The sequence below is a fragment of the Pantherophis guttatus genome, chromosome 6, assembly GCF_059756535.1.
Source record: "Pantherophis guttatus breed Tessera chromosome 6, ASM5975653v1, whole genome shotgun sequence".
Taxonomy (NCBI): domain Eukaryota; kingdom Metazoa; phylum Chordata; class Lepidosauria; order Squamata; family Colubridae; genus Pantherophis; species Pantherophis guttatus.
Window position 1 is genome coordinate 69056660 of NC_142068.1, and position 21392 is coordinate 69078051.

The window sequence follows — 21392 nt, forward strand, 5'->3', positions numbered from 1 at the left end:
GAAACTAGATAACATTGTCTTCATCATCATCATCAAGGACCCTTCATTTCAATCCCTTGAGCTACAAATATTTTCCTTTATTGATTTGGTTCAACTCTCTATGTTGTATATATGAGTAGATATGTTTACGGCTGTGCTGCTGGATTGTGTGAACAATGTTTTGGTTCTGTTCATCCACCACATACGGTCATAGGGAACCTTCATTCTTTCAGCTCCAGGAGACATAGCCAATAATGGATGTTGATGGATGCTGACAATATCTTCCAGTTGTCTCTACTACTAGTGCCCAAATGTGTACTTCAGCAATATCTGGAGGCCACAAATTCTTCATCTGAAACTCTAAATCTAAATGAAAGTAATTATTTACTCTGATAATATCTAGGTCTGAGGGGTCCTTGGTGCTCTCTGAGCTTGGTGGTTTTCTTGTAGATATGTCATTACCCAAACTAGGTTAACATTATCAGTGTTACGTCTGCAACATCTGCAAGAAAACCACGAAGCTCAGAGAGCATCAAGGACCCCTCATTTCAACCCTGAGCTACAAATATTCTCCTTTATTGGGGCCTTCTAGATGTGTTGGATATAACTCCTTTCTTGTTATCAAAACTACTGGTTGATCTGATTGGCGATGGGAATTTCCAGAGAATACCAGATTAGAAAAAAGATGTATTGGTTTGCCCAGACTGTTTCTATTTCAGTATTATTCCGATATTTAAAAGGTAATGTTTCATTTCCTATTTCTTGAAAATAAACTTTTAATCTTAACCACTTTCTGAGTAAGCTCTTAGCTGGTGACTAAAAATCAACACCACAAATTCAGTCTCTTTGCAAACATTAAACAGTACAATACAGTACACCTGTTTAGATGGTGAATATTATGTCAACCCATTACAATAAAGACACACAAAATGAAAGTTTAATCACCCAGGGTTGGGTTCAATAAAAATGCAATTCCAATCCCCAAATGACAGAACAAAGTAACTCCTTAGGATATAGAAACTAATTACTATTTCTCTAGTTTATTCTTTCTTGTAAATGATACTATGATAAACAGCCCTCTAATATGAGAGAAAAACATTTTGTGACGTTGACAATCATGCTAACAGACCAATTTCTGTGTCAGCATGTAGAAAAATCCCTTGTTTGCTTTTTGAGTACTAGTAATTTTCATGAACATGTTCAATAATTTTTAGGTCTCAATCTCATTTCAACGTTCTAAACTGCCTAGGAGAACATCTGAATTGCACTGTCTAAGATTTAAATGATTGCTGGAAAGCTTGATGGAGCAGTATTCAGGATTAATTGAGGTCATGCCATGTAACTTCAAACTGTTTCCCAGGTCACTATTAAATGAGGTGATAGTTTAGATCCGTGTTTCACAACCGGGGCAACTTTAAGACCAATGGATTTCAATTCCCAGAATTCCCCAGCCAGCCATGCTGGGAATTATGATAGTTGAACTCCCCAGGTCTTAAAATTGTCAAAGTTGAGAAACATCAGTTTATATTAAAGCATTCTGCAAAGTAAATATTGCGAGATTCAATAATGAATTCTGATTAGGCTTCTCATCCTAGGCAACCTCAGGTCAACAAAGCAAGGCATATTGAATTGCAAGTAGGCGATTGTAGTATAACCCTTTCAATGCTACTTTCCACCCTAGACTGTTTCTGTTAATCTGGATTTTAAAACGAGCGATTTATCATATGCTTAAAAGTCATCTGAATGACTGTGCAGATCTGATATTTTTCCTAAACACAAAACTTGAATTTTGCTTGGAGGTGTTCAAGATATAACCGAAAGACATGGTTGTCTAGCAAGAACCACTCTCCCATCATGAGAATCAAAGGAAGATGGCAATTGCAGGATCAGTGGAGAACAAGATATACATTTTAATATATAAATGGAATCATACATGTCCTCTAATTAATTTCCAATATGGCTGTCCAGACACCAAGTAGAATGATTCCTGAAGGCAGTTTGGCATGATTTCAATTGTGAATGGAAAGGCATGGGAAGTCAGTGGAATGCCTGGCAGTAGGAACCAATTAGGTGGTGGGACATAATAGGCGATCAGTTCAGTGAAGTAATTGAAGGGATAACTGTAATCTTGGTGGACCGTGTCCAGGGGCCACATCAAAGGAAACCCAAAGTTTTCCTGAAGGGACCCTCCTCCTCCTGCATTCAGAAAAGCAGCGCCCTCCTCACCTGCAGCAAAAACAAACAAGCCACACGTCTATGGAAATTCTCAGTCCTCCAGGTAAAGGTTGTCCCAAAGGTGCTTTTTCCAAAGGCAACTAGGCTTTGTTTTTCCTAGAAGACGTTTTAACTTCTCATCCAAGAAGCTTCTTCAGTTCTGACTTCTTGAATGAGAAGCGAAAAGTCTGCAAGGAAAAACAAAGTCCAGTTGCCTTTGGAAAAAACACCTCTGGGACGAGTAAGCCATGGAATGGGACAAGGATGGAATGGGACAACTCACCACAGCCAACTCATCATGGTCAACTTGCTGTGGGACAACTCGCCGTGGCCAACTTGCCATGGGGCAACTCACTGCAGGACAATTCAACAATTCAATTTAATTATTTAAAATAATTTTTAAAATATTTTCATTTTTATCATTCACATTTCATTTTGTCCCTCCTTTGGTATCCGTTCTTTAATTATTCTATTCCACTATTTCTTCGATATTAGGTTAACTCTTGTCCCGTGTACAGTTGTCCTATGGCAAGTTGGCTGTGGCGAGTTGTTGTAAACAAATCTACATTCTTGCCCAAGACTAAATCCCATTAAATAATGCTCCTTTCTAAACGGGATACAGGTAGTTCTCAATTTATGACCACAATGGAGCCCAAAATTTATGTTGTTAAGTGAAACATTTGTTAAGTGAGTTTTGCCCAATTTTACGACCTTTCTTGCCACAGTTGTTAAGTGAATCGTTGCAGTTAAGTCAGTAACACAGTTGTTAAGTGAATCTGTCTTCCCCATTGATTTTGCTTGTCAAAAGGTTGCAAAATGGGATCACGTGACCTTAGGATACTATAACTGTCATAAATATGAACCAATTGCCAAGCATCTGAATTTTGATCACATGATCACAGGGAGGCTACAAAGGTTGTAAGTTTGAAAAATGGTCATAAGTCACTTTTCCCACCGCTGTTGTATTGTAACTTTGAACGGTCACTAAACGAATTGTTGCAATTCGAGGACTAATCCTGTAATCCTCAGTTCAAGAGGTGAGCACATCATACAAGAATATTTATTTCTACATTGATTGATGTATATACAACTAATGTTTCTTGTCCTTTAATCTTTGGCTTTGTGTTGCAGTCCTAAACATTACATAGAGTTGTTAACTAGGTGGTGGGCAGCATATACAATCAATCAATCAATCAGGCAAGTTACTTTCTTGTTCATTCTAAAAGCTAGTGTGGTAGACTAGCTAAGTTAAGACTACTTGTCTTGTCTTAACCTGTCGATCCCTCTCTTCTAAAGTTTCCTCTGGGGTTCTGTCACTTCATAACCCTGAATAAGGGGGGTACGTACATAAGCGCACCAGCGTGCCTACCGTCCCTGTCCTAATGTTTTATTTGTATCCTTTTCATGTATTTATAATTATGTTTACACTTTTATCTGTCATGGAATACATACTTGATGAAATAAATAAATAAAATGAATAAAATTCCCACTTGGTGCCAGGGCAGGTCCTCTCCTTGTCCTACCAAGCATTATAAAACAACTCCCCTCCTTCCTTTTTTTTTTTTTTGTCTCTAAGTGAGCGGGCCGACCCTTACTAGCTCCTCAAAGAAGCTCCCCTCGCGTCCCTTCTCTCTTTCGGGGTGTGGATGGGAACTCTGTCGTCTGGGACGCATTTTCGCTTCCCGCTTTTTTTTTTTGTTTTGTTTTCCTCGACGGCCTGTTCCTAAATCCCATCGGGGGAGGAGGAAGAGGAGGAGGCCCTGCCAGAACTTGCGAACGGCAGGCGGAAGGCAGCGATGCTCGCTCCTCCGTGCCACTTACTACTCCTCGTAAAGTACTCGCTTCCCCTCCCTGCGGCGGGACAGGGCTGCAAGCTCTCCTCCGCCTCCCGCCACTTCCTCGTCGGCCCAGCCTCGGCCAGCCTCCCAGGTGTTCAGTCCACCCCGAAGTCGCTTGGAAGGAAGGAAGGAAGAAGGCCGATCGGGGAGGGGTCCCTATCCGGCTCGGGTGCGGGGCTAACAGGACTGGACGGAAAACTGCTGCTCTTCCGCCCCTGATGCCCCGGGCGCTCGCCTCTCCATGCCCGGAGCCGGGGCTGGCGGGAACGACACGCTCTTCCCCTTCTTTTCGGACTTCAAGGAGGCGGCCGTCCGCCTGGGGCTGAGCATCGTGGAGACGGTGGTGCTGGCGTCGATCTTCGCCCTGGCTTTGGCGGCCAACGCGGGCGCCATCCGGCTGGTGCTGCGTCGCAAAGGCCGTCCGGGCGCCGCCAGCTGCCTGGTGCTCAACCTCTTCTGCGCCGACCTGCTCTTCATCAGCGCCATCCCGGTCATCGCGGTGGTGCGCTGGACCGAGAGCTGGACCCTGGGCGAGGCCGTCTGCCACCTGCTCTTCTACCTGATGAGCCTGAGCGGCAGCGTCACCATCCTCTCCCTGGCCGCCGTCAGCCTGGAGCGGGTGGTCAGCATCGTCCGGCTCAAGCCCGCCAAGCCTTGGAAGGGACGGCTGGTGGCTGCCTGCCTGCTGTCCGTTTGGGCCTTGGCGGCTCTGGCCACCCTCCCGCTCAGCCTCTTCTTCAGCGTCCAGCCGCTGCCCACCAGGGGCCCGGTGAGTTGATCTTGGTGGTGGCTGGCCAGCAACCGACCGACCTGGGGAGCCGGAGGACCCCCGATGGGGCGAGAGATGTGGTGGCAGGTGTACAAAGGCATAACTTTATGGCTCATGTCCTAAGCATCACTTACTTAACACTCAGGTGAACAGAGTTGGAACGGACCATGGAGGTCTTCAGGAAACCCTATACCCGTGATGGTGAACCTATGGCACAGGTGCCACACAGAGCCCTCTCTGGGGGCACGCCAGCCGTCGCCCCATCGCGCATGCAAGCGTGCCTCCCGCCAGCCAGCTGGTCTTCGGGTCTCTGCTGTGCATGCGCAGAGGGGGGGTGCATGCACACACGGGGCACACATGTGTGCATGCACGAGGGACATGTGCACACATGCACGGGGTGCAGGTTGGTGCAGGAGGCTTTCCAGGCCCGAAACAGAACATGGGGGGGGGCTGCCCCATTTTAGGCTTGGAAAGCCTCCTGCACCAACCTGGAAACCAAAATGGGGCGCTGGAGGGGCCACACAAGGCTCCCCGTGCCCCGTTCTGGGCCTAGAAAGCTGCCTACACCAACCTGGAAGCCAAAACGGGATGCGGGGGGCCAGCGCAGGGGGGAGCTTGCATTGCATTTTGGGGGTTTGGGCACACGTGTGTATTTTTGCACGCACGTGTGCGCTTTGGGCACTCGGCACCAAAAAGGTTAACCATCACTGCCCTATACCATTTCAGACAAATGGGTTGTCCAAGCTCTTCTTAAAAACTTCCAGCGTTGGGAGTTTTCTTTCTTTCTTTCTGATTTTCTCTAGTTATCTTCTCAGCTTCGATAGTGCTGGGTTTTGTTTTTGCTTTCCTCCCTTTCCCTACATCAGTTAAGTTAATGACAAGTCAAGGTTGCTGAGTGAACTTCAGGGCTGAGTGTGGATTAGAACTGGGATCTCCCTGTGTTAGGTCAGGCTGTAGCCAAATTATCAAACAACAACATTCAAATGGCCCAGTGTGAAACTTAGAGCAGATTTCACTTAGAGTTCAGGTCCTTCTTAGAGATATTTAAGCAAAGGCTAAGGGGACTATCCAGCTGTCAGATGGACTATAGTTTCATCTTGTGTTGTAGTTAGGGGTGGGTGCTACTTACCTTTACTACCGGTTTGCAATGGGATCGTGTGTGCGCGAAATGAGCTTCTGTGCATGCACAGATCACCGATGACGACATCCAGGGTGGTGGGCGGGGCCTCCCGACAGTTTTACTACCAGTTCTTGCGAACCGGTCTGAACTGGGAGCAACCCACCACTGGTTGTGGTTCATGAGGCTGACTCAACAACCTCCAACATCCTTTCCAAATATCATTCTATCATTAGTAGAATAAGGCTGCGCAGTGAGCGCGCATCACATTCTGCATTACATACGATGTTGCACAAAATTCAAAAGATTCTGAGGAGCAAGAACATTCAACAGACTTCAGGACGTTGAATGCTCAGGGTGTACTTTGAGAACAGGCTACAGCTAAATTGGGGTCTCAAGCTGCTTTGCCTGGATCACTCTGTCCCTACATCACCAACCAGCCATGTGTCTGCCTTAGACCTTGCCAGACGTCCTGCATGTTGAGCACAGAAACCAGGCATCCTGCTTGGCAGGGGATGATGATCTTCTCTAGGCATCTACTGCCAATTTATTGTGTTTCTTTGCTGAATGTATAGAAGGTGAAGTCCTTTGCATGTGCAGCAAAGAAATAAACAGGAGGTACCCTAAGTTTCTGCATTAACTATCAAAGGAGATTGATCAGCTTCCCTTTATCATCACACCAAGGGTAGAAAGAAAGAATCTTCTTCTGTTTCACTGCAGGCTTTTCTGTTTCTTTTCTGGGTATTTGACCTCTCATAACTTCTCCATGGGATGCTTGAGCTTCTGAAGGAAGAATAAAATTCTCCATATTTTTAAAAGTAGTCTACTATATGTTGGCCTCGCTGGGGAAAAGAAGTTTCTTACCCCAGTTTAGTATAAAGGATAAACAAGCCAAAATTTGCATCTGTTTTCTTGCACTTACCTACTAGAAATTCTTAGTTTTCTTCTATGGCAGCCAAAAGAAGCTTCCCATAATGAACCAGCAGATCACCTGGTTCTTGCTAGATCAGGATGCAGGGATGACTCTGCATTTTGATTTTACAGGTTTCCTGCTATGGAGATTCCAGATTCCAATTTTGAACAGGAGAACTCTGTGGAGGATGCCAAAACAGAGTAAAAAAAACATCTCAGTTAAAGAAAACTTCTAAAATAAAATTTATGAATCTCAGCCTCTTCTGTGAGAGTACAAATAACGTTATGGATTATCATGCGTCTCGAGTGAACTGCCACCTGATTACTTTTCCTTCCTTCTCTTCTTGTGTGGCCAGGATGAGAAAGAAGCCAACTTTATGCGCCAGTCATAAGCTCCAGTCCAAGATTGATTTTATGATTTCAAAAACAGAGTAACTAGCATGAGAAAGACACGAGGGTTCGATTTTTATTTTCTAATAGAAGTGGGTGAAATTTGCAGACCCAGACTTGCTTCTGAGGGGATAAACCCTGTCTAGGTTCTGTGACATATATGCTGGACGTTTGGAGACAATATGTTAAATTCTGCTTCTTTATAATAAGCCTTGTCTTTTACCTGTGAGTTTGGGAGAGACTTACCGTATATTACATTTGCAGGCACAGATGCTTCTCCTCAGAAGATAAAAACTGCCATGCTCCAGGAATGCAAAAAGATAAGTCCCTGCCCCCAGTCCATGTACTTATTTATCTATTTGGTAAATAATATCTACAAATAATGTCAATAGTTTCAGAGAGGAAAACTGCCAAATTATAGTTACAAATTACAAATAGGGATTCAGAGAGCTTAAAGCTAGGTACCTTTCTATGTCTTTTTCTAAGACAGTTAATCCTGTAATTATTGATTGTGCGGCTCAGCTGGGCATGGTGGGGGGGGGGCGCAGGGATTTTTGCTACCGGTTCTCCAAACCACCCACCACCATCGCTACCGGATCGGGTGATCCAGTCCGAACCGGGAGCATTTCACCCCTGCACCCACCCACCCACCCATCCATCCATCATATATCTATTTCAATTGTGCTTCCCCTGAAATATATTAAAATTTATGTAGCATAGAGGCCAAAATTGTAAGCTGTTCTCCATTCAGATCTTGCCATAAAACAAGGCCAATTACTTAGCTCCATACTCGACTGTATTTGTCTGGAAGATTGGTGAGATTATTAATTTTAAATACTTTGAAAAGTTTGTAAAGACGAGATACTGTGATCACGAATTGATGGAAACTGGAACAAGACTTAGGAAAGTCATCTGAGATTGGCTTTGCTTTCATTTTAAAAAGCTTTTATATGATAAAGCTATTTGCCATGTGTGTTTGTGGGCCCACAGCACACAATACCGAAACATTTATCAGCTGCTATGTTACATTTTTTGTTTGTTTATACTTATTGCATTTTATTGTTCTGATCATAATCTGCTTTGATGTATTGACTGGAGAGCAGTTAAAGAATGATTCAAATCATAAATGCTTTCATTATCATAATGGGGTTAATGATCTTAAAGCAATTACAGCAAATGAAGGAAAGATCTATGACAGAAAGAAGTGTGACAATTGGGGAGATTCATCCACAGTGAAAAAATCCCTTCTGTTTGTTTCTTGTTCAGATCCAAACAAAATATTACATATTGGCCAAAAAAGTAAAATAAAATGTGGCATTGCAAATTGGAGAGCTCAGCTTGGTTCACCCCAAAGTACGACTGACGTTAGCTGCCTATTACCAGGTTCATGGAGTACTTTTCAATTCTAAGAGTACATAGTGTAGGCGTATCAAAGAGGTTGCGTAGGCTTTGATTTAAGGATTTTGAGTTATGCAAGGTATCTTGATCATCTTGCAATGAGTGAGCAAACAAAAAGAAGGAAGAAACTCGCTCTTTGACTTAATAAGTGAGGTATAGAATAAAACTGGAGAAAAGTTGAATATGTTGTCTAGAGCAAGGGAAGATCCTGCGAGTTCCTTGGACTGCAAGGTGATCAAACCGGTCAGTTCTAGAGGAGATCAACCTTGACTGCTCTTTAGAAGGCCAGATCCTGAAGATGAAACTGAAATACTTTGGCCACCTAATGAGAAGGAAGGACTCACTGGAGAAGAGCCTAATATGGGAAAGATTGAGGGCAAAAGAAGAAGGGGACAACAGAGGACGAGGTGGCAGGATGGAGTCACTGAAGCAGTAGGCTTGAGCTTAAATGGACTCCAGAGGATGGTAGAGGACAGGAACGCCTGGAGGAATGTTGTCCATGGGGTCACAATGGGTCAGACATGACTTCGCAACTAACAACAACAACAATAAAGATCATGGATAAGCATTTCCTCAGGAAAAGCAGGATTGAGGTAGACATTCTTCAGCCTCTGAATCTCATCGTTTTAAATTGCTGGAGCTCCCATCAACCAGGTTGTTAAACAGGCTTCAAATAAAATGGCCCATGAGTTGAGCTTGATTTCCAGTGACTCCAAGGAGACCACCTCACAGTTTTCCTGGCAACAGCCTGGACATGATTTGCCATTTCTTTCCTCTAGGCTTTGTTTATAGACCTGGGCTTAGTTCATCGCCTGCAATTCTGCAATTTGGTGATCTCCCATTCAGGATCTATCTATATCCAGTCCTGATTAGTTTACTCAGCTTTGCATATACAGTAGGTTTAAGGCAGTGGTGAAATCCAATTTTTTTTTACTACTGGTTCTGTGGGCGTGGCTTGGTGGGCGTGGCAGGGGAAGATACTGCAAAATCTCCATTCCCACCCCACTCCTGGGGAAAGGATATTGCAAAATCTCTATTCCCACCCCACTCTGGGGCCAGCCAGAGGTGGTATTTGCTGGTTCTCCGAACTGCTCAAAATTTCCGCTACCGATTCTCCAGAACCTGTCAGAACCTGCTGGATTTCACCCCTGGTTTAAAGCCAATCAAAAGCAAATCGTCTCTCCGCCACACTATTCTTCCTTTAAAACATATGAAATGCCCTTTCCAGACATTCAAAGATGTCCACTTCAGCTGGATACTGAGAGGTGTGGACTTTAAAAAATTAAGTTTTAGAGGCAGAATAAAAATTTAAAGGTCCTTCAATATTTTAGTATGCAGAAATATAGCAAGATACAAATAGGAACTGATTTTATATTAAGGAGGATAAACATTTTCAGAGAAAGACTTCTTGCTTTGTGTGGGGGGTAAGTGGGGGAATCCAGACTTCATCATGTTTATAACAGAAAAATTTACATTCCTAACTAATTTGATCAATTGATATTAGTATATCTACTTTATAATAAAGGTAAAGGTTCCCCTCGCACATATGTGCTAGTCATTCCCGACTCTAGGGGGCAGTGCTCATTTCCGTTTCAAAGCCGAAGAGCCAGCGCTGTCCGAAGACGTCTCTGTGGTCATGTGGCCGGCATGACTAAACTCCAAAGGCGCACAGAATGGTGTTACCTTCTCACCAAAGGTGGTCCCTACTTTTCTACTTGTTTTTTTTACGTGCTTTTGAACTGCTAGGTTGGCAGAAGCTGGGACAAGTAACGGGAGCTCACCCCGTTATGCGGCACTAGGGATTTGAACCCTTGAACTGCCGACCTTTCGATCGACAAGCTCAGCGTCTGAGCCACCACGTCCCTTATCTGCTTTATACCTGTCCACTAATAGATGCCAAAAGTTGGCATCATTTTGTTTTTCCTTTGGTGACCAATACTCCTGTTGTTATTATTTTATTTGCAAAATAAAAAAGGCAAAACACTTTTATGTTGTAGTTAGCCAATTTTATTCAACAGTAAGGAACTTTCACGATAGGGAAGAATAGAATGAGTTTTCTTAACCATTAAACAAAATAATTAGAGTGAAGCTATTTTAATTCTGTTTTAAAGAATGTAAACTATAACTCCTATACTTTTAGACCTGATTTTTTTTTTAAAAAGCAATTCTAATTTTTCAGGTCCATTTCTTGATTTTATGTTGGATTAAATCTGAAAATGTTCATGAATCCAAACCACCTTTGCTAGTTAAATTCTCCAAAGACCATAGAGAGGAATAAGGGCACAATATGATAAAACTGTCTTATAGCACAATATCATGTAAAAGGTAGAACTAGGGACAACACCTTTCTCAAATCCCTACTTTGCTTTGACCAAGCTTAATAAAAGAGGGGCTATTAGTTCAGGGATGATTCTAGATGACCAATAGATGGCAGCAGAGTCAGAACTTTTAAGGTTTTCTGTGTCTCTTTGCTGACATCTAGGGCTCATCTACATTTTTGCAGTCCAAATCTAGGAAGCCTAAGATACTGTTGTGTGCAGCAGACACAACCCTCATGGGGATTTACAGTTCTATAGCCAATTAAGCCAACCATGGTTTAGTTATTAATCCCAGGTTTCTGATTTCTGGCTCTCGAACAAGACTGAATTTGCAAAACAAACAAAATCATGATGTTCAGATCTGGTTTGTAAACTGTGTGATGAATGATGAACCCAGATTTAGGTAGTACAGATAATCCTTAATTTACACCCATTTGTTTAGCTACAGTTCAAAGTTACAACGGCAATGAAAAAAGTGTCATGACTGGTCCTTGCAAGTATGACCGTTGCAGCATCCTAAGGTCACATGATCAAAATTTGAACACTTAGCAACCCGCATCTATTTACAACCGTTGCAACATCCTGGGGTCATGTGATCGCCATTTGTGACCTTCCCAGCTGGCTTCCAATGAGGAAAGCCAGATTCACCTGAACAATCTCATGATTCATTTAAAAGCTGCAGTGGTTTGCTTCACAACCGTAACTTTGGTCATAACATTGGGCACGACAAACTTAACAACTGCCGATTGCAGCTGTAAGTCGAGGATTTCCTGTAGGGTGATACGGTCTTGATTCATGACTAGTTTACATGGGTAATGCTGTCTGGAGGAACCAGTCCAATAGAAGTGGCCTTTAACTTGTTGATCTTGAAATAGGCTTCTCTGAAATGTTGGGTTGCTTAACCCATGAATGCTGCCACTGCCAGTGATCCTATAGATCAGGGGTCCCCAACCCCCGGTCCATGGACCGTCACAGGTCCGCGGCATGCGAGAAACCAGACTGTGCAAACAAGCGAAGCCCCATCCGCGGGATGCAAGCAACACATGAACCACGTCCCTTCTGGCCCGCGGAAAAATACCTGCCCACAGAACCGGTCCCTGGTGCCCAAAAGGTTGAAGGTCACTGCTATAGATGTTACTGAATCACGAACCCCACAACTCTTCATCATTAGCTTAGCTGGCTGGGATTTCTGGGAGTTGTAGTTCAGCAATACTTTCACTACACTTTCTTTAAAAAAAACCTCTCCCTCATGTTTTTCAACTTTGGCAATTATAAGAAAATATGGCATATAGAAAAATGTGCAGAAATGTACGTGTTATAATGAATGTATAATTTAGATGTTATAAAAGTCTTTGCTTTCCTGTGCTTGAGCAATATTCCTGCCTGTTATATCATATCTAGTATGCAAAACTGAGATGAGAAATCACTCGATGGCAACAAAGGGTTAGAGCAGGGATCCCCAACCGCCAGACTGGGGCCCACTACCAGGCCGTGGCCTGTCTGGAACCAGGCTGTGTGAGGGGCTGGCTGGCGTACGCCTGTGCGCATGCAGCTCGACTTGTGCAAGTGGCGGGCCGGTGTGCACATGCGCAGCTCGACTTGCATGATCGATGGGCCGGCATGCACACACACAGCTTGATTTATGGAGCAGCAGGCCATTTCTCCTCTTCCCTCCCCCACTAGGCCGCCAAGCTGTAAGGCTCAGGGACCGCTTCGTTGAGAGTTTTCTGTTTCTCTTTGCCGCCACCAAGTGGTCATCTCGATTTTTGCTGCCAGATACAGTAGCCTTGTTCTTTTGAAAATTTGATGTACTTTCCTAAAGAAATAGGCTTCCCTATAGAACTTCAAGTTGTGAGGACCATAAGATGAAACAGGAAACAATACAGGTAGTCCTCGAATTATAACAATTCATTCAGTGACTGTTCAAAGTTACAACAGCATTGAAAAAAGTGACTTATGTTTATTTTTCACACTTATGACTATTGTGGCATCCCCATGGTCCTGTGACTTAGATTCAAATGCTTGACAACTGATTCACATTTATGACAGGTGCAATGTCCCCAGAGTCACGTAATCCCTTTTTGCGACCTTCTGACAAGCAAAGTCAATGGGGAAGCCAGATTCACTTAACAACCGGGTTACTAATTTAAGAACTGCAGTGATTCACTGGTGAAAAAAGTCGTAAAATGGGGCAAACTCGCTTAACAAATTTCTCACTTAACGACATAAATGTTGGGCTCAGTTGTGTGGGCGTAAGTTGAGGACTACCTGTAATCATCAGGGAATAAGTACATATCATCTTTCACTTCTAACCTACAGCTGTTATTAACGTAGTAGGATTGAGCTCATAACTTCTAATGTTTGCCAAGCTATTCAGTTCCACTGATGTGATACTTTGGTTCAATTTTTCCCAGAAGTTGATACACCTTTATTTGGATACACACTATTATTTGCCACAATATATAATAATGTAATCATTAGCTGTGTCGTAGCTTATATTTGGTGAGTGATTATGTCACCCGGAAGAGTGAGATGGATTTTTCTGAAAGGCTCTGTTGAAAATCCAATGAAGTCCTTACGTAGGTTTTGTTCTTTGCTTACAGGAAGTGTATATCTGCACCTTGGTTTGGCCCAGCATTGCAGGAGAAATCGCTTGGGATGTCTCCTTTGCCACCGTGATCTTCCTTATACCGGGATTGGTCATTGTAATTAGTTATTCAAAGATTTTACAGGTATTTTCCATAGTTTTACTTTTTTTAAAAAACAAATACAATGCTAAGAGTTGCCAGTTGTTTAAAATGCAGACAGTGGTATTTCAAATGGAATTTCATTTTTATAGACCACACGAATATGCCAGATTTTCATTTTATCAGACCGCAAGAATATTCATCGAAGGAAGTTGATAATGCAATAAGCAACACATAACTGACTTTTTAATATTCTTAATCATCTCAGTAACGTGTTAAAACATAAGCATTGCCCTGCTGAATCAGACCCCATCTAAGCCTAATAACAGAATAACAGACTTGGAAGGGACTTGGAATTCTTCTAGTCCAATGGCCCCCAACCTTTTGAGCACCAGGGACTGGTTCCATGTAGATAAGTTTTTCTTTTGGACCAGAGGGGGCGTGGTTCATGTGCTGCCTGCATCCCGTGGATGGGACTTCGTTTGTTTGCACGGCCTGGTTTCTGGCATGCCGCAGCTCACTGCTGGTCCCTGGACCGGGGGTTGGGGACCCCTGTTCTAGTCCAACTTCCTGCTCAGGCAAGAAACCCTATACCAGTGATGACTAAACTTTTTGCCATCGCGTGCCAGGAAGGGGGGGGGTGGGGGAGGTTCGCGTACATGTGTGCCCACACCCATAATTCTATGTGCCCCGCCCTGCGCATGCGCACGCGACCCCCGCTCCTGGCATGCGATGGCCCAGTAAGCCCATTTTTCTTTCTCACCTGGCTCCAGATCCTCTCTATGCATCTGGGGAGGGTGAAAACAACCTTCCCGACCCCCTCGGAGGTCCTCCAGAGGCCCGAAAGGGCCCGTTTTCCAACTTTCAGTTAGACAGGAAGTGACTTTTTTGCTGTCCCCAGCCGCCAGAGTCTCCTAGAGAGGCTGAGAGCTGAGCCGGCGTGCCAGGCGACATGTTCCGCATGCCATCTGTGGCATGCGTGCCATAAGTTCGCCATCATGGTCCTATACCATTTCAGACAAATGGTTGTCCAATCTCTTCTTAAAAACTTCCAGGGTTGGAGCAGCCACAAATTCTGGAGGCAAGTCATTCCACTGATGAATTGTTCTAACTGTCAGGAAATAAGTCTAACAGTCTATTCTCATGGTGGCCAACCAATTCCTCAAGGAGGTCTATTAGTCTCCCAGCAGATGGCCTTCAGAGATGGTCACGTTGCTGTCGAGGCGAATAACCATGGATCCTCCTGACTTTGTGAATCATCACAACTCTTTTCTGAAGCCAGCGAAGTTGGCATCCAAACTCCACATCTCAGGATAGCAAATTCCAAAGTGATAAATGGGAGTGACATTTATTTATTCAACCTACGGTAGCAAGCTTATTGCAATGGAACTAATAATACAGCATACATTTAAAACTACAATGTAAAAAAAAAAACCCACAGTGCATGAGCTTATAATATAAAAATCAATCTATCAGAACGGAGAGAACATTAGCTAAATTTGGGAAAAGTTAAGTGTTCAGCTTCTACCTCAAAGCGGAGAGAGCAGGAGTTAGGTGTGGTTTGGGCAATAAAAGAATTGCTAGGTAGGAAGTGAATTTGAAATGAAGCTGCTCAATCTGTGTTTGTAAGCGAGGTAGATTTATGAGTAAGCAGGAAATCTTTTAACCCATGGGTAGATTCCAAGCCAGATCTGGGTGGCAAAAATCAGACAGCTGGTAGATGGCAGCAAAGGGATATAGAAGACACTCAGATCAAACTTTAATACAATCAGAGACCAATGCAGTAGAAAAGCATTTGCTCTCTGCTTACTGATTTCTGAAATCCCGGATCTGGTGGCCAACATTTGGGCTTTAAAGGGCACAATATACATCTTAAATTAAGTCCAAACCAGGCTGATAATTAGTGCAGCTGACTTAATCTTTGCTATATGCCTGACCTCTGACATCCAGTTAGGACTGTTGATACTCGGAACATGTCTGTGAGGTAGCAGCTTAAAGAAGCTGCTGCTTTTAACAAATGCTCCAAGTGAATTTTTTATTTAAAGCGTGTCATTTAAACACATCTTTAGGGCTTTAAGAGTCGTGGTGGCGCAGTGATTAGAATGCAGTACTGCAGGCTACTTCTGCTGACTGCCGGCTGCCAGCAGTTTGATTCTGACCGGCTCAAGTTTGACTCAGCCTTCCATCCTTCTGAGGTCAGTAAAATGAGGACCCAGATTGTTGGGGGCAAGATGCTGACTCTGTAAATTGTTTAGACAGGGCTGTAAGGCACTGTGAAGTGGTATATAAGTCTTAAGTGCTATTGCTATTCTGTACAAATAAAGGAATAGCCAAATGAGAGAACATCCTGGCTGGATTTGCTGGAACTATAGTTCAGCAATGCATAGAACACCACAGTTTTCTTAGCATGATAACATGGGCCCAAAACATAGGATATACTATTGAATTGGATAAGTGGGAGAATTTGTGGAAGATAAACTATAAGATGACACTGTCCATACCCTACAAAGAAAACCTTTACAAAATGTTCTACCGATGGCACCTCCCACCGGCGCGTCTAGCCAAGATGTTCCCAAATACATCTTCGATGTGTTGGAAATGTAAATCACAGAAAGGGACATACTACCATCTCTGGTGGCTATGCCGAAGGGCAAAACAATACTGGCAACAAATTAAAACAATGATTGAAGAAATTACGAAACAAAAACTTGAAATGAGACCGGAAACCTTTTTATTGGGAATCATCACAGCAAATTATACCAAAGAAATAAAATATCTAATCATTCATATCCTCACAGCAGCACGTATACTCTTTGCCCAGCATTGGAAATCTGAACAGTTACCTACAGAAGACAAAATAATAACTAAAATTACAGAATGTGCAGAATTAGATAAACTTACAAAAGAAATACAAGAGAAGGATGATACTGATTATTATTTAGTATGGCAAAAATGGTACGGCTGGCTGGAGGCAAAAATAGGAATACAAAGATAGTTTATGACTAATCAATAGAAATGTATAGAAGTAAATAAGGAATCAATTATATATATATATATATAACCGTGTAAATAGATGATTATAGACATTAATATAAATACAAAAATGGAAAATACTCCACCGTTATAGTAACTTCTAAGAGTCAGTCATTGGACTGAATCGATGTTTGTTAGTTTTGTATGTTATTTTATGTATTTATGTTGGTTTTGTTTTTTCTTTTTATTATTAATAAAAATTTAAAAAAAAAAAAAAAAGAACACCACAGTTTTCTGACTTATACTGTACAGCACCTTTAGTGATTGCAATATTGAGAAGGAACCTCTTCTCCCTTTTCTGTCATATCAAATATTTTCCTAGACCAGGGGTCTCCAACCTTGGTCACTTTAAGACTTGTGGGCTTCAACTCCCAGAGTTCAGCAAAACTGGCTGAAGAACTTTGGGAGCTGAAGTCCACAAGTCTTAAAGTGGCCAAGGTTAGAGACCTCTGTCCTAGACAGTCTAAACATTCTTCAGATGCTTGGAACGTCATGCCCTGTTTAGAATGGAAGTTTTCTTATTCTCCCTGCAGGAAAAAAATATGACCAGAATCTAGCATGGCATCATACAGCTAGTCTTCCACTTACTGTCGTTTGTTTAACAACCGTTCAAAGTTACAACATCACTGAAAAAACTGACTTGCAACCGGTCCTCGCACTTATGACTGTTGTAAGCAGCACTCCACGGTCACATGATCACATTTTAGGCACTTGGCAAATGGCATGTATTTACAATGGTTGCAGCATCCTAGGGTCATGTGATTGCTGCTTGTAACCTTCCCAGTTGGTTTCTGACAAGCAAAGTCAATGGGGGGAAGCCAGGTTTACTTAATGGCAGCATGATTCGCTTAATAACTACAGTGATTTGCCTAACTGTGGCAAAAATGGTCATAAAATCGGGTACAACTCACTTAACAGCCATCTTGCTTAGCCCCAATTGTGGTTGTAACTAATTGTGGTTGACAACTATTTGTAAAGGAATAGACTTCTTTGCTAGGGCTCTCATATTTGATTTGATTTGATTTATTTGATTTATATACCGCCCTACTCCCAAAGGACTCAGGGCGGTGAACAGCCAAACAGTAAAAATACATAGATACAAAATTTAAAAACAAAGTAAAATCGAATTAAACAATTTGGCCCAGACAGATTAAAACACCCCAATCATTTAAAAACTGATTAAAATTTACATAATTAAAAAGAGGGAAAAGATTAGGCCAGGCCCGCCTGGTGGAATAAAAAGGTCTTAAGAGCGCGGCGGAAGGTGCGCAGATCCGGGATCCTCCGTATCTCTGGGGGGAGCTCGTTCCAGATAGTAGGTGCCCCCACAGAGAAAGCTCTCCCCCTAGGGGCCACCAGTCGACATTGTTTGGCCGACGGCACCCAGAGGAGCCCCTCTCTATGAGAGCGTACCTGCCGGTGGGAGGCTATTAGTGGTAGTAGGCGGTCCCGTAGATAACCAGGTCCTAAGCCATGGAGCATTCTAAAGGTGGTAACCAAAACTTTGAAACACACCCGGAAGACCACCAGGAGCCTGTGCAGCTCGCGCAGGAGAGATGTTACATGGGAACGCCATGTCGCTCCCATTACCACCCGCGCGGCCGCACTCTGCGCCACTTGGAGCCTCCGGGTGCTCCTCAAGGGGAGCCCCATGTAGAGAGCGTTACAATAGTCCAATATTTGATTGGCACAAACCCAGAGAGCCACTAAATGTCAGCAGATATACAGAAAATTAACAATTTGTTGTCAGGTATGGTCACTTTGGGTCAGATGCAGTGGCTCAGTGGCTAAGACGCTGAGCATGTCAATCGAAAGGTGGGCAGTTCAGTGGTTCGAATCCCTAGTATCGCGTAACAGGGTACTTGTCCCAACTTCTGCCAACCTAGCAGTTCAAAAGCACGTAAAAAATGCAAGTAGAAAAATAGGGACCACCTTTGGTGGGAAGATATCAGCGTTCTGTGCGCCTTTGGCATTTAGTTATGCTGGCCATGTGACCATGGAGACGTCTTCGGACAGCACTGGCTCTTCTGCTTTGAAACAGAGATGAGCACTGCCCCTTAGAGTCGGGAACGACTAGCACATATGTGCGAGAGAAACCTTTACCTTTATCTTTATGATCACTTCAGTGTTTGCAACCGAGATATGTTAGCTCTATCAGACTCCCACAAATTCAGGGGTTCATTCCTAATTAACCGTATAAATCTAAATCATCTTTTTTGTTGATACAGCATAGAATGTCTCAATTCTTTCATATTGACTTTGTCAATATCAGAGACTAGGTCTAAAGTTCACACGCGGAACGAACTTTGTGAACCATAATACTATGCTGATATAAGTTTGATAGGTGTGATAATACCTATTTAATGCTACATTATTGCCATGGCTGCAATAGTAATAGGAACATGAATTCTTTTCTGATTCACATTCCATCAAGATTCCTTGAGCTTCAGAGGTAACAAAAAAAAAAAAAAATGTGAGTCTGGCTTCCCCATAGACTTTGCTTGTCAGAAGATCACATGACCCCAGGACATTGCAACTGTCATTAATTTGAGTCAGTTGATAAACATCTGAATTTTGATCATGTGACCATGGGGATACTGTAACGGTCGTAAGTGTGAAAAGTGGTCATAAGTGACTTTTTCTTCAGTGCCGTTATAAGTTTGAACAGTTACTGAATATAATGTGCCTGAATATATTTTTTAAAAGATTTAAGAAATCCTAAACATGACATTTTTGGAACCTTTTCAAAGAGAAGAAAGGTAATTCTCAAGGCTTAACTTTCCACTATGTTTCAATTGCAGATCGCCAAGGCCTCAAGGAGACGCCTGCAGGTGGGCATGGCCTACTCGGAGAGGCACCACATTCGCATTTCCCAGCAAGATTTCAAATTATTTCGGACTCTGTTTCTCCTCATGATTTCCTTCTTTGTCATGTGGAGCCCCATCATCATCACCATTCTCCTCATTTTAGTACAGAAGTTCCAACCAGATGTGAACATTGCATCGTTTGTTTTCTTCTGGATAATGGCGTTTACATTTTCCAATTCAATCGTCAATCCTGTTTTATACAATATAGTCCAATTTAAACATGGTTGGAGGCAAATCTTTTTCTGTTGCCAAAATCCCCTTGGGAAAAAAGAGACTACAACGGACACATCCATGAAGCAGCAGAATGGGAGACATTTCACAGTATCTGTTATCACCAGATAACCGTGTGGTATTCCTTGTGAGAAGAAGGTCAACAGTTTTTAAGAACTGGAGTAAGCAGTTGAGAAAACAGTTTGTACAGACAGTTGTGGTTTCGTTTACCTTGGTAAAAAACATGGAGGAATAAATCTAGTAGCAATAAACGTGCATTAAAACAGTTTAGCTGGGAACATCTCCATACTATACCATCCTAAACTAATTAAAATAATGATTTATTCAGGATCTTAAAATCTCCTTTTGTATATCCATGACCTAACAACAGGTTCACACAGGACTGTTGATTTCATAAGAGTGAGTATACACTGGAAAAAAGGACCAGCTACTGGGAATTTTCACCACTTAAGTAGGACTATACCACTTTTAACATGCCAGTTTTCCTTTTGAATGGTGTTTGTCATCCTTGACAATTTTAGATTGTATGGATTACAACTCCTAGAATTCCCCAGTTGAAGTCCACACAAGTTAAAGTTACCAACATTGAGAAACACTGTTCTACCGGTAGGAAGTCACAATCAGAATTTCTGACCACAGATTTATTTTCATTGATGGCTATCAAGAATGAAAGAATCAATTCCTGATTGCGCTGTTCTTGAGCCTGGCTGCTGACTGATTCTTCAAGGAGACTTTTTAATTGTTCTTTTTTGTAGGAACTAATAGCAATTAGTTCCTGGCCAATTAGGAACCAGTCCTCTTGGAATTTCTTTAAAATGGACCATTGAGAAGTCTATCTAGAAGAGAAATCAATCAAGAACCAGCTTTTTTAAACTCCTGTGACATGGGTTAATCAAAGATCAGTTTACAAGCTTCAAATGCAATTGCCCAGTTGGTGTTCTGTGTTTAGTTTTCTGTGAGCTGCTGCGACAACGAAGTCTTCAATTTTTCCATATATTTTACCAGGAACCCTAACCCTAACCCTCCTAAACATATCCATGCGCTCCAAATTCGTTGGTGATGTTCATTTTTCTGTCCAAATTCATGGTGGCGTAAGACTAATCCTAAATGGATTTTCCTGCCAATGGAATTTTCCCATGTATTATACCAGGAAATGCAGATATATCCACCTTGAAACTTAAGTACCCTCCTAAATATACCCATGCGCTCCGAATTCACTAGTGATGTCCATTTTTCTGTCCAAATTCATGGTGGCCTAACCCAAATCCTAAATGGATTTTCCCACCAATGGGATTTTCCCATGTATTTTACTAGGAATTGCAGATAGGCCGGACTTGACAAGTAAGTGCCCTTCTAAAGATATCCATGCACTCCAAATTCATTGGCAATGTCCATTTTTCTGTCCAAATTCATGGAGGCTTAACCCAAGCCCTAAATCCATTTACCCTCCAATGGGATTTTTCTTTCTTGAAGATAGTAGCCACTGCTGCCAGTAAATGTCAAGACATCAGAAACTATGACCATTCAGTCTCAAGAAAAGATTTTCAGCTGGTCAAGATGAGAGTATACTTTCACTATCCATGAGCTGAAGTTCTGCCAGCACAGTAATATTTGTGGATCATTTGTAGAATGAGAAGGG

At 42.6% G+C, this 21392-nt stretch overlaps 1 protein-coding gene across 2 annotated transcripts; it reads left to right on the top strand.

Moving 5' to 3' along the window:
* The first annotated feature begins 3887 nt into the window (after positions 1-3887).
* FFAR4 (free fatty acid receptor 4) lies at positions 3888-20080 on the top strand. 2 transcript variants are annotated; one of them, XM_060682892.2, is made up of 4 exons: positions 3888-4800; positions 13539-13667; positions 15692-15817; positions 19457-20080. In XM_060682892.2, the coding sequence occupies exons 1-4, from the start codon at positions 4273-4275 to the stop codon at positions 19862-19864; spliced, it is 1191 nt and encodes a 396-aa protein (XP_060538875.1). In that variant the 5' UTR covers positions 3888-4272; the 3' UTR covers positions 19865-20080. The 2 variants fall into 2 exon arrangements, with proteins under 2 accessions (XP_060538875.1, XP_034286310.1); XM_034430419.3 differs by lacking the exon at positions 15692-15817.
* The last annotated feature ends 1312 nt before the right edge of the window (positions 20081-21392 follow it).